A 12,476-nucleotide genomic window follows, 5' to 3' on the forward strand; every position below is an offset into this window, starting at 1 on the left:
CAGGTACGTGTGTGTGTGTGTGTCAGTAAGTCTTGTGTCTATAGCTTGGTAAATCTTTACCTGGACCAGAGGAGACAGAACCATTTGTCTTTTGGACACAGCAGCCTATGTGTGCAATGAAACCCAATGGATGAATGGGCAGAACAGAGCAAATCAACAAAACATGCCCATATACGGGACATACATTGTGGCATGATGAAAAAGCAACAAACAGGAGTGAGAAAGACAAAGAGAGAGAGAGAGGAGAGAAAGAGAAGAGGAGAGAAGAAGGGGACAATTAACGACACATATAAGTGAAACTGGGGGTTAACCATTACACTCAAAACCTAACGCCTACATCTGAAAATGACAACAGGAGATTAATCTGCTCCTTGTGAATGGCCCCCATACAGTTAAACACTGAGTTTACAACCGCAGCCACAGACAAGAGTGTTATCTGTGACTGTGGTCGTAACGGTTTATCTGACTCAGCAGACACTGAGGGCGCAGAGAGGCGGTTGCCTCATTCGCCCCTTGCCTGATCCAGAGATACTCACTGCGTCGGCCTCGGCCTTCTCCCGTGAGGCTCGCCCCCCGGCCACCACAGACTCCATGACAGCCACCCAGCGCTGTTTGTCTGGGAAACTGGGAGCCATGAAGTATATAGACTGTCCAGGCCAGCAGGGGGCGTGACAACGGGACTCCAGCTTCAGGACGTAGGGAACATCTGACACACAGGGAACACAGGTCAGACACGACTTCAGAACACTTCTCTTATTTTAATGGTGTCTGATTAACTACAGTAAAATCAGAACATGCTTCAGTTTGCCTGGGCCATCTGGAACCTTGAAGGGAAAACCCTAAACCCTGCAGCTCCCAAAGGACCAGACTCTGAGAACCACACCTCCTCTCAGATATTTGTTTATAGGACCATGAGCCATGAGAATAAAGTCTTGTATTAAGTAAGGGAATAGGTTAAAGAAGGTTTGTTTTTTTTTGGTGGTCATTTCGGGGACATTTTGTGTCTACCTGACTTGGCGGTGTTTGGTAGCTCAGATGCTCCTACAGCTCCATGAACCACCACCTCTCCATCCGACAGGCACAGGTCAAACTCCTCCAGTGGCTTCACTGAGTCTGAGTGACACACAGAACAAACAGGTCTGTAACTGGTGGTAAGATCTGGCAACTCCAGTAGGTCTATGAATTTTGATGTTCTATAGAAAATCCAGGCAGGTAAAAAATGAAAGTAACCTTCTCTGGGCTCTATCTCGTAGATGGACACTTTCGTCCCGTCCAGGACCACATATTTCCTCTCCCAGCCTTGGCCTCGCTTCCCATTCCTGCAATCACACAAGGCATCTACATCATTACAAAGCACAGACGATGAAGTTGAACAGTTTTTGCTGGAAACTCTACAAATGCCTTTGTTTAAACTGGTTTAAGCACCAGATGGGAGGATTCTGGTAGACAGAACATAACAGAGAGTGCCTGAGAGCGCTTGTGCTCAGCAACATCAGGCTGCCTGATCGGTGGGAGGAGATGACACAGCCTCACAACGAGGGGGCACACCAGAGAAACTTTAATGCTCCAGACAAATAGGTATGAAGGACATGATGGACATATAATGGATATATACTCTCCAGAACAGGTTCAGTGCTCCTTGTCATAGAAGAAGTTTTTGGATCATATGATCCACATTGTTTTAAGACTCACTAAACCAAAAGTAACTTTTTTTATTTTGGGAGCTTTCTTTTTGGCCTTGTTACATTACAGAAGTTACATTCATTGGTAAAGAACAGTGTGAGAAAAGTTTAAACAATGCGTCAGTGTGTCCATGGCTAACCTGGGCTGTTTCATCCAGCCCTCCAGGTGCATATGTCCACTAGCTTCTTTGATCTGCTGGCCTGGAGAGCTGCCTTTGTCCCGACACAGGCCCTCAGACAGATGCAGTGAGCAGTCGCTGGACATGCCACATGTGGCTGGAAGGCAGGGGGAGCATTTTGGGTGGCACAAAGCGTGACACTCTGAGAAGAAAGAACATTATTACAGAGAGTGCAATGCCTGACAAGGTTTTGGCTCCTCTCCGAATACCTTTGTGTCATCCAGTGGCACAAAAGGAACAGGGGCATCTTAGTAAAGACTACAAGGAAGAGTATAAATGTATATGAAAATTCAAATCAATTTTAATGTGATTATTTTAAGGAGCATTTACAGTAGGTATTTCACTCCAGCACAGTCACATCAGCAGTGATTTTAGAGTTACTCTGGTGTGTGGAGTGACCAAAGGGATCCATAAATAAGACCGTGTTTATTGCTTGTCAGTTAAATATTAGAAACCATCATTACAAAAAAAATCAGATTCTTTTTTTCATATGTTTGGAAGAATGAAAAAAAATCTAATTCTGGTCCTAGTCACAAAAATGTGATGTTATAAAAAAGCTTAGGCAACACTATGGGAGTGAGTGAGAGTCTCACATATTGTAATAATATTCCAATTTCCACTGTACAACAGAAAACATCTAAACAAAAGGAAATAAACGGTAGGCTAAAATTTTGATTTAGTTCTTGCTGAATAAAACATAGATGTTATCTTTTTTCTTTCACTTTACATGTAAGGTAAAGTGCATCACAGAGTTCAGGGCTGTCCTTGTGAACACACATGTAACTCACCAAGACAGGTAGCGGCTTGGCGACCAAAGTGCACAGTATCCAGGCACACAGTACACTTGGCTGCTCTCATGTTGAGTCCCACTGTGAAGCGGTGAGGGGTGTTGTGGTGCACCACTCTCTCTCTCTCCCTCTCTCTGTCTCTCTGACTGTCCTTCAAACGACGGCTATACTCTGAACATGGTCAGGGAACACAGTGAAGGTAGGCAGCTCCAGCATGTCTTACTTTGTCAGGTACATCAGTCACTTGAAAACCTCAGCGCACCATGCCATACCAGCTTTGAAACCAGTTCAACAAAAGAAGGCTTCCAAAAGAACTGTAAGATGTTTAGCAAAATGCATAAGCAAGTAAACTCTGAAGACAAAAATGCTTGAAAAAGAATATTGATTTAATCAATCCCTTCGCTTGTGCCCACTCACTGCTGCATTTTAAAGGCATTATCCAGTCGATATCAAGTTTTCTGTTGTGTGTCCACGATTCTTTGTGTGCGAGTCTACACAGTCTGAAGGTGGACATCATGTACAAGTCTTAACACATGAACACGAGTCTTCACCAAACTCACGTTCTGCAGCTTTTCTGCAGATTACTGAGCACGCTCTGTTTTCCATTTTTTATTTTACGGCCTTAGTGTTTTCAACTTATATTTTCCTTTTCTTTTTACTTCGTATTTTTGTTGTTACAATCACCAAATTTCCTTGAAATGATCAATATCAGGTTATAGTCATTAACCTGATATAAGATTAAGCTAAGGATCATCCAGTCTTTTGTTATAACCTTGACTCTTTTGTAAGAAGAAATACAATGACTGAATAATACCTTTAGTTTTTTTCACAGTGTGGGTTCAAACAGCTTTTTGTGAATTGCAGAGTTTATCATACGGTACATCTCTGTTAGTGTATGATGTGGAGGACGTTCCGGTGGTATTGTAGTGAGTTACAGAACAGAGCAGAGAGGTCTGCAAATCAGATTGGCTAAGCTTCAGCAACCAAGATAAAATGCTTCAGATTTCTAAAGCTGTGCACTGAAAAGGAGTAAATTGACTCGAAGGTGTCTCAGCCTCACCTGACCAGCCTGGTGGGATCTGACATTTTATAAAAGTGCAGAGCTTTTAAAATCTGGCCTTTCAAGGATGTGGATGAGGCAAAAGGAGAAGAGAGATAAGAGACCAAACTGCAGAAACCATGAGTTTGGACAACTTACTTTCAAAAGTGACCCTCCTTCTCTCTGAAAGGTGTGTGAAAGGGAAAAAGGATGGTAAGAACTCCATAAACGATCTTTGGCGAGTGAGATTAGAAGTGTGTGTGCAGTGCGGGCCAGTATGTGTCAATTATAAAGCTGTAAGCCTGCATGTATGTTTCTGTAAGGGAGAAAAAGTTGCACCCCAGTGAACATCACCCCATCACTCACCCTCAGGTGTAGGTGTGGTCTCCTTCCTGCGTCCAGAGTTGGAGGGTGCCAGGTTGGTCGGGCCCTGCTGGTGCTCCGGAGACTTTACCATGGCAGACATAATAATCTGCTGTCGTGCTGTGGCCGGGTTTGTAGAGTTACCATGATCTTTATACTGGAGTGCTGGGGTTGGAATAGTTGATTAATTGAACTTTGATCATTTTTATTAATTTATATATATATATGTATATGATGCATTGTTTTATGATGCTGAGTTTCTGTTGTTTGTGCTTTCTATTGTTCACAAAAAGATAATGTTAGTGGTATGCTATAGCTAAAATGAATGGCGTGCAGAATTGCAAACATGCTGATGAGCAACAGAGTGTATAAACTGCTGCAGAGGAGCAGTCTGACCTTCTTCTCTCAGAGATCGCAGCTCGGCTCTCATTTTCTGCAGAGCATCTTCCAGCTCAGAGCAGCGTGCCCGTTCTTTGTCAAGAGCCGCCTTCATGTCGCTGTACTGCAGAGGGACCGGCTGGATGGGAGGCACAGGGGAAACCTGGCCTTGACCCTGCCCCTGAGCCTGGGCCTGAGCAGCCATGGCAGCCAACAGGTCTTCCCGACGACGTCCAAACAGACCCTGAGACACACACAGGCAACACTTGTGTGTGTCACATACACTTAGACCACTGAGCTACAGCACTCTGGCTGTAAACTGGTTTCTGTGTGGTGATAATCTACATCTCTTTTTGAATGTGAAAAGAAGCTAGTGAAAATTGTAATGACAGTTTATGCATAATGTGAATCATCAGTGGCTGCTCTGAATTTAACCTTTGTAAAAAAAAATAAAAAATATCAGACTTGTCATTTTAATTCAAAAGCCTTTTCCTGTTTAATAAATACATTTATTAAACACGTTCTAAAAATATAATGAATGACATAGTTCTGGTGAATTTGGCCCTTTTTTCCCACCTCCTCCATAATTTAATTTTGAGAATTTGATTTCTTCCCCCATATTTAATTGTTCTCTAAACTGGATTAGAGACGGTGTGCTTACTTTCCGTATGATTTTGACAGTCGTTGGGCAAGACGACAAACTTCAAAAAACTTCATAATTGTCAAATGCATTTTTTCAGACTTTCCTTAAACATCCTGTGTAGGAAGACTGGCAAATTATAAATCAATCCAATTTCATTTGTAAATCCCTCTTACCTTTTTCTTCTTGGAGCCACCATGGGCCTGGGCCTGGAGGAAGTCTATGAGCTTGGTCTGCTGGGTGATGGTCCCCTCCATTTTCACCTTCTCATGGGAGTACACAGCCTGCAGGTGGAGCTAAGTGAACATCACTACTGCCATGAATTTCTCCTCAAGTACTTCACTTCACACAGAGAGGGTCACAGAGAGTCACAGAGAGTCACAGAGAGTCACAGAGAGGGTGGGGGGGGGGGGGGGGGGGGGGTGTATGCTGTGGGATAAAACAAGGTGTGGGGTCGTGTATGTGTATGTAGCTTTCACTGTTAAAACAAAGTGACAGAATGGTGGGGGGAGAAACAAGACTGCAAATGATAGAAAAATGCATGTATGCATTTTTTCCTGTGCATATACATTGGTAGGTATATGTGTATGTGTGTGTGTGTGTGTAGCAGCACCTGGATATTCTCCAGCTGGTACTCCAGGTCAGTCCTCTCGGTTTTCAGCAGGTCAGTCTGGTCCAGAGCGTCCTGCAGCCCCTGGGTCAGACGGAAGATGTGGGTCTTCTGGGCATCCATCTGCTGCTGCAGCTTCTCTTGCTGTGGAGGTAAAACAGCTGTTACATCACTGTCTGGACCTTGTGACTTTGCCACTTGTGCTTCTTACAATTGATTGTTTCCAATGATAGAACGAGCTAAACCTGGCAGCGTGGTTTGACATTTGTTACCGCTACGACTTTACACACCACAGACTTAACAGAAAAACAAGTTTATTTTCCTCTACTGACAATTGATTTACAGCAAACGGCATAAATCATGGAATCAAAATTTTATACATAATGGAAAGAAAACTGAGATAAATGCGGCTTGTGTAAAAGTTTGGGAACCCTGCTAAGTATGTCTACTGTGGTATTTATGACAACTGGTGAATGCGTTTTGTAGCAGTTAATAGTCTGTCTATTCTTGATTTAACAATTTCCACCCACTCTTCCTGTTGATCACTTGATATTCTGAGATATTTTTAGTCAGTTTTGCGCACACAGCGTGTTTAAGGTCTACCCACAGATGTTCAGTGATGCTCAGGTCCGGGGTCTGTGAGGGCCGTTCCAAAAGCTTCAGTTTGTCTTTCTTGAAGTAGCTAATGGTGGATTTTGAGAGCTGCTGTGGATCATCATCTGCTGATGAAACAAGCCTCGTTCCGCTTTCACCTTCTTTACTGACTACAGGACAGGAGTTTGTTGATGTCCAGTGGAATCTGTGCAGTGTTTCCTGTGCCACTGGCTGTCACACAACCTTAGTGCAGAATATTTCCACCCTCCATGCTGAACAGTTGACAAAGTGTTCTTTTCATCAAATGCTGCTTTTTGTCTTTCCAAAGACAATTTTTGGTAATTTTTGTGTCAGTGGAAATTTCAGTCTGGAAGCTGTGTCTGTGATATGTTTTTGTAGCCTCCGCTGCTTTGTAGGCGTCAGTTAGCTTCATTTTAGATCATTTGTTTTATTTTGTTTTTGAAGTTCAGGGGTTCAGCTGCATTTAATTTCAAAGTTAACAAAACATCATTTGCTCAGGAGTGCCCAAACTTTTGCATGCAGCTGCGTGTGTGAAAACAAAGAATATACCTCATCCAGCAGTCTCTGCTTCAGATCCCTCTCACTCTCCAACTTTTGCTGCAGACTGCGGGCGTTCATCTCCAGCATGGCATGCTTCTTCTCCAGATCATTCAACTGAGAACAGAAAGCAGGAAGAATTTGTTGTAACATCTGCTAACCAGAAAAAAAAGTCCAATACTTATTCAGCAGTGTGGAAATGCTTACGGTGTCTGCAAGGCTCTCAGCTTTGAGTTTCTGGTCTTTGAGGGCCTGCTGCAGGGCCAGGATCTCAGCTTTGTGCTCCTTAACTGCCTGTTCCACAGCCTGGCGAGACTCAGAGCTGCGCTGCTCTGCACGAAGCCTAGAACGTATGGCAAACCCCTGTTTACACTACTCAGTTTGAAATTGAAGTACATACTCTTTGAGTATAATGTTTTTATTGCCTCTTTTAGTAATTATTTGATTATTATTTTTCTACTTTCTTGCAAAGCAAAGCAGAGTAAATCAGGAGTAACTAGTAAATACAACAAAATTTAAAACAGTGCAGTCTGTTCTTTCAAGGGGTTAGTTTAGGTTAAAGATTGGGGTTTTGGATCAAAGGAAAATACGTTGAATAATTCTGAGTTTTAACATGCTTTTTGTGTACACAGTTTTCATCATCCTGCACTGCCTACACCAGCTCAGAAAATAATTTCATATATTTCCCAGAATACCTTTAGAGAAACCCTAGAGAATATGCCCAAGCCTGTTGCATTCAGAGTGTGTAGGCAGAAGGATCCAGATCCAACACTGATAGCAACAGAAAGATTCAAAACAAAGAGGTTTTTTTTTTTTTTCCAGTGAAGAAAAAAGAAACTAATACAGTAAACATTTCTCAGAATGCCTTTTGATGCAGTTTGGGTAAAGCAACTCATCTCTTTATATACCTATGATAACTTTTTAGGAGTAAATTTAGTTGATAAATATCCACACAGGTATGGTGGTGTGGTATGTACATGTGAGTAGCTGTCACCTGTTCTGTTTCTCTGTGTCCAGCAGTCTCTGGATCTCCCTGGTCCTCCTCTCAGCCTGGTTCTTCTCTTCCTCCAGTGTTGCCCTCCAGGCATCCCACTGTCTCTCCTTCTCCAGCAGCTCGTCGTTCAGGGTCTCCAGCTCCAGGACCTGCTCCTCCAGCATGGTGCATGTGGTCTTCAGTGTCTCAAGGTTCTGGTACAAAACAGGATTTGAGAAATACCTGTGTTTGAAAGCCAAACTGTGCCAAGGACACAGCCACATAAGTAGTCATTCTCCTTTATAAAACAGCTGTTTTATAAAGGAGAGAGAGTAGTGTAGCTCATCAGCTTCAAAACAGTTGACATCGAGGACCTCTGTAGTAATTAAGAAAATGATGTTTCTCCCCACACTGACCTTAAAATGGGGAAAGTTTACTGGTGCAAGATTTTTACAGAACAAGGATCTTGTGCATTTCAATGTACAGAAAAGTACAGAAGTGTTATTGTCGATATGCACTTGAAGTATGTCAAAAGTTAATGCACTTGTATTGCCCCTGTCAGTAACTATTATATAATACATTATTTTATTATTATTAGTGGTTCAGTATCATCTACACAGAATTGTAATGTTGTAGCGGGGAGCTAAATGTAGCTATGTTACACATTGTTAATATTTAACAATGCGTGATATTTTGGAATTCATATTCATATGTTTTGTATATAAAATCTGCAAATTAACCAGCAACTATAGATGTCAAATAAATGTAGAGGAATCAAAAGAACAATATTTCCCTTTAAAAGTAGAATCACATGTACAGTAGAACTAAAATTATACTAAAGAACTGTGGCTTTGGCTTTATGTACTTAAATTCCACCACTCTCACCTTACAAGTCTTAAGCTATCATTGCTGCCTACTGAGAGGCTGTGATAGAGGGTTCAGTATTCGAAGTAGCAGTGTGTAGTCTTCTCTCCAGGATTTTCACCTGCTGTAGCAGTGCAAGAAAGACCTGGGGCTAGCAAGGGAAGTTTTAGCATGGCTAAATTCAGTGAATATAAAACAGAAGTGATCATTGTTCCTGCCTAAAATGAGATTACACAAACATGAGATTTCCACTCCCTGGTCTTTCTCCCATCAGAACCTGCTGGTAAAAGGCCATTACGCAGAAAGGAGAGCACAGCGAAAAAACACTATCCTGACAGCAACTTCTTGGTTTACGTGTCAAACATGGAATTAAATCAGCCATGGTACCATAAAACAGCACCATGCCTAAAATAATTCACAATATCAGAGACAGAGGTTAATGAGGGGCATTTGATGGTTTAAACAATTCACCTGACATTTGACATCTAACACATGTAAATGACTGTGTAGCCTCAGCTTAAATAATAACCACAAAACTGCAATTAAAAAAGGCTGCTCTGAACCAGCATCAGTACTCCTGTGGGATTATTTACATGACATGTTTGGAGACGGAATGGTTTTCTGTGTTATTCACAGGGCCTACACAAAGCACTGTGTTTTATGTCTTACAACACACTGCTTTAGACAAAGCATTGGGAGACAAATATAGCCTGTGCTGGTACTGCAGCAACACCACGGCCCTCTGAAGTCCAACGCTTCCACAGCTGACACGACCTGGGAGTGATGGGGATGACACATCCCTCCCACACACCACCCCATCCCTCGTCTATGACTTCCATCACTGGTTACACAACCACCAGGACCGAGAGCGCTACTGGACACCCACTCACATATCCTCCCACAGGGGCAGTGCACACATCACACAGCCTCCTTGCTCGCACTCTCTCCCGCTGCATCCAGAATACAGCACATAACAACGCTGAAATATTCCCAGGGTTTCTGCTGCCTGATTTACACTTAACACTGTCATAGCTGGGAGAGATGTCTGGGTCAGCTGTCACAGGTATTGAGGAGATATCACATAATGTGAGTAAGTGAAAACCTGGTGTCTAAACAGCTGCGAGTGGGACGTGGGCAGGGGGACGGACCCTGTATAGGAAGAAGGAATGCAACTGACTTAGAAAACAGAAAACTCATTTAATTTTTTTATTTATTTTTTTTAATGTTCAACTAATGACAGCTAATATTTTGTGGCAATTTCATGCAGAAACTTGGAAAATACTAGACTATAGTGGTGAGATGTTGGCTCAGTGGTAAGCACTGTGACTGGGTTCAAAACTCAACTGCTTGATTGTTTGTGTGTTTACATGGTGACAGACAGTAGTCCGTCCAAGGTTTTCCAGAGAATGAATGGAAGGAAAAACAGGAACCCACATGTAAAAACAATGTTCCATACTAGAACTAGTTCTCAAATTCTCTGTTAACTACCTTGTGCTACAGGTTCTCTACAAGACAGCCAGAGTAGTACTGAGCGATATTATGACCATGACCACCAGCAGTCAGATACCTGTTTCTGGTTGTTAAGGTGCATCTCGCGGTCAGCCACCTCCCGACGCAGCCTGTCCACATCCTGGCTGAGCTGCAGCCGGTCTTCTCTCTCATCAGAGGCCTCATCCAGCTGCTTGGACAAGTAGAAGTTCTGACGGTTCAGCTCAGCGTTCTCCTGGGTCAGGGTGGTCAGCTGCTCCTCCAGATCTGTGATCACCTACAGAGGGTAATCAGGACATGCAAGTTTTAAGAGAGGAGAATATACAAAGCACCCACTGCACCAAAAACATACAGTATCAACCAAATAACAAAAAACTATTCATAAACCATAACCAGGATTTTCTGACAAATTACTAAAACTAACATTTGCCCTTTAAGGCATTTTTTTCTTTGTTTTTGTCTTTATAGATGATAACTAATAAACTGATTAAGTCTTAAACAGATATGACTGTTTTGACATTAATTATAGATTAGTGTTTTACATTTATAAAAAGGTTGATAGTAATGAATAGTATGCATTCAAGTACCAAAAAGAATGCATGAGAGGTGGATTAATTACTCTGAAAATAAAAAAGTGAATAAGCTCGGCTTGGTAAGTAAAATAAATTGACCCACTTCTACATATGTTTCTGTCACACAGGTGACACACAGACTGTTTAAAAGGGGTCTGGACGAGGTGTTCTACTGTACTGTGATGTATACTCAGAGTACGCAATAAATGTACATTCATTTTAAAATGTACACAGGAACCAAGGTCTCGCTTGCACCTTGCATACAGGCGTAGCATTGTCCATATCATTATTCATCTACAAAAACTTGATCCAATCCCCCACACAGTCTAAACTCTCCTGCTGCGTTACTACATGATGCAGATATCTAGGTTAGTGATATAATGCTGTAATCATTTTTGGCATGTTATCTAGGCTACTTGTTTAACCCATGCAGGATTCAGAGCAAGGAGCAAGCTAATCATTTCACCAGCATCAGTCTGTTCCCTTAATCAGCCATGACTACCGCACATGCTGCAGGGAAATGAGGGTTAGAGGCTGATGAGGTTGTCTGTTAAGAGCCCCTTATTCTCAGCTCTCATGGGAACATGTGCACCACGCAGAACTTCAAGGTGGCGGGGGGGGGAAGAGGCAAAGCTTTTAAGTACATAAATTAGCTGCCTGTTCAGTACTGACTCAGTGCTTCTACTCCCCCGAGGCAGGGGACTGACAGCAGCAGCTAAATACTTAAGGTGGGCCGAGGAAGTCAATGGTGGAATGGATACAGTGGTGATCTGGAAAGCCTTTACATTTACTCTACATATCTCTCATCCCAATCTATTGAGCAAGTTGCAGATCACTTCCAGAGCTTTGGACCCTCCCTACTGCTGTATACAAATTGCTCAATACTGTCTGTGAAGGCCGTGTGTGTGTATGTATGTCAAATAAAAAGCTTAGTTAAAGTGGCAGTAAATCAGTCTCACAATTTCCTTGACTAAAATTAATGTAACATTTACAGTACAGTGATCGCACAAAATACCAAAGAACATCTGCTCTTTCTATGACAGAGCAGCATAGAGACCGTAGAGAGTGAATCCACCTAAAACTGAAAAATAACTGCATAATACTGTGAGTAGATGGAGTAAATTTGCTTGTAATTCAACTGTGAAAACGTATGTAGATGAAATAACCAGATGGAAATGCTTTTGGCTAATCTAGGCTAAAAGGAGATATTAAAAGGATATCTAATTAAAACATCTCTGACATTTGATAAACGTCTGTAGTCTATAGATGAATAACATAATAATATCATCATCAACATCATGTTGCTCAATTCTAATGTTAGTTATGTGACCTTAGCAGGTGGAATAAAATCTTAGAGCACCACTCTCACATGGCAGCATCATCACAGTGCCCAAAAAAAAAACTTTTACAGTGTTTTTAATTTACTTTATTATTTATTTATTTTACCAAGCTTGAAGAGTGCATATAACTATCTGATGTCAGCCCAGAGCTGATACAGACAGAAAAAACGAATGTGCTCAGTATGTTTTAAGGATATGGGCACTTTACGTTTTGATATGTCTATACAATGGTCAAATGTAAGTTCTGGGTGAGATGGGGCACAAAAAACCGATGCAGATGAAACGTCAAGGGGTGGCAAAAATAATTAAGAATGAGGACTGTAGTAAATTTAGTGACAATTTGGACTATAGATGTCAAGATATTTTGCTATCAACTCAAAATGTTCAACAGACAGACTAACAGAGAGA

The 12,476-nt window shown here is 41.9% G+C and overlaps 1 protein-coding gene across 1 annotated transcript in view; it reads right to left on the minus strand.

Annotated features, from left to right (window-relative positions):
- Positions 1-12,476, minus strand: part of LOC121184948 (citron Rho-interacting kinase) — an 84,848-nt gene that overhangs the window by 46,292 nt on the left and 26,080 nt on the right. The window contains exons 16-30 of the mRNA XM_041042879.1: positions 10,236-10,433; positions 7,826-8,019; positions 7,039-7,174; positions 6,844-6,948; positions 5,683-5,823; positions 5,246-5,365; positions 4,448-4,673; positions 4,055-4,216; positions 3,848-3,871; positions 2,650-2,820; positions 1,823-2,003; positions 1,231-1,319; positions 1,009-1,113; positions 537-706; positions 61-105 (exon numbers count right to left, since the gene is read on the minus strand). Of these exons, the coding sequence (XP_040898813.1) occupies positions 61-105; positions 537-706; positions 1,009-1,113; positions 1,231-1,319; positions 1,823-2,003; positions 2,650-2,820; positions 3,848-3,871; positions 4,055-4,216; positions 4,448-4,673; positions 5,246-5,365; positions 5,683-5,823; positions 6,844-6,948; positions 7,039-7,174; positions 7,826-8,019; positions 10,236-10,433 (2,067 nt within the window). The remainder of the gene's footprint in view (positions 1-60; positions 106-536; positions 707-1,008; positions 1,114-1,230; positions 1,320-1,822; positions 2,004-2,649; positions 2,821-3,847; positions 3,872-4,054; positions 4,217-4,447; positions 4,674-5,245; positions 5,366-5,682; positions 5,824-6,843; positions 6,949-7,038; positions 7,175-7,825; positions 8,020-10,235; positions 10,434-12,476) is intronic.

The sequence above is a fragment of the Toxotes jaculatrix genome, chromosome 7 (genome assembly GCF_017976425.1).
Source record: "Toxotes jaculatrix isolate fToxJac2 chromosome 7, fToxJac2.pri, whole genome shotgun sequence".
NCBI classification, from domain to species: Eukaryota; Metazoa; Chordata; class Actinopteri; family Toxotidae; genus Toxotes; species Toxotes jaculatrix.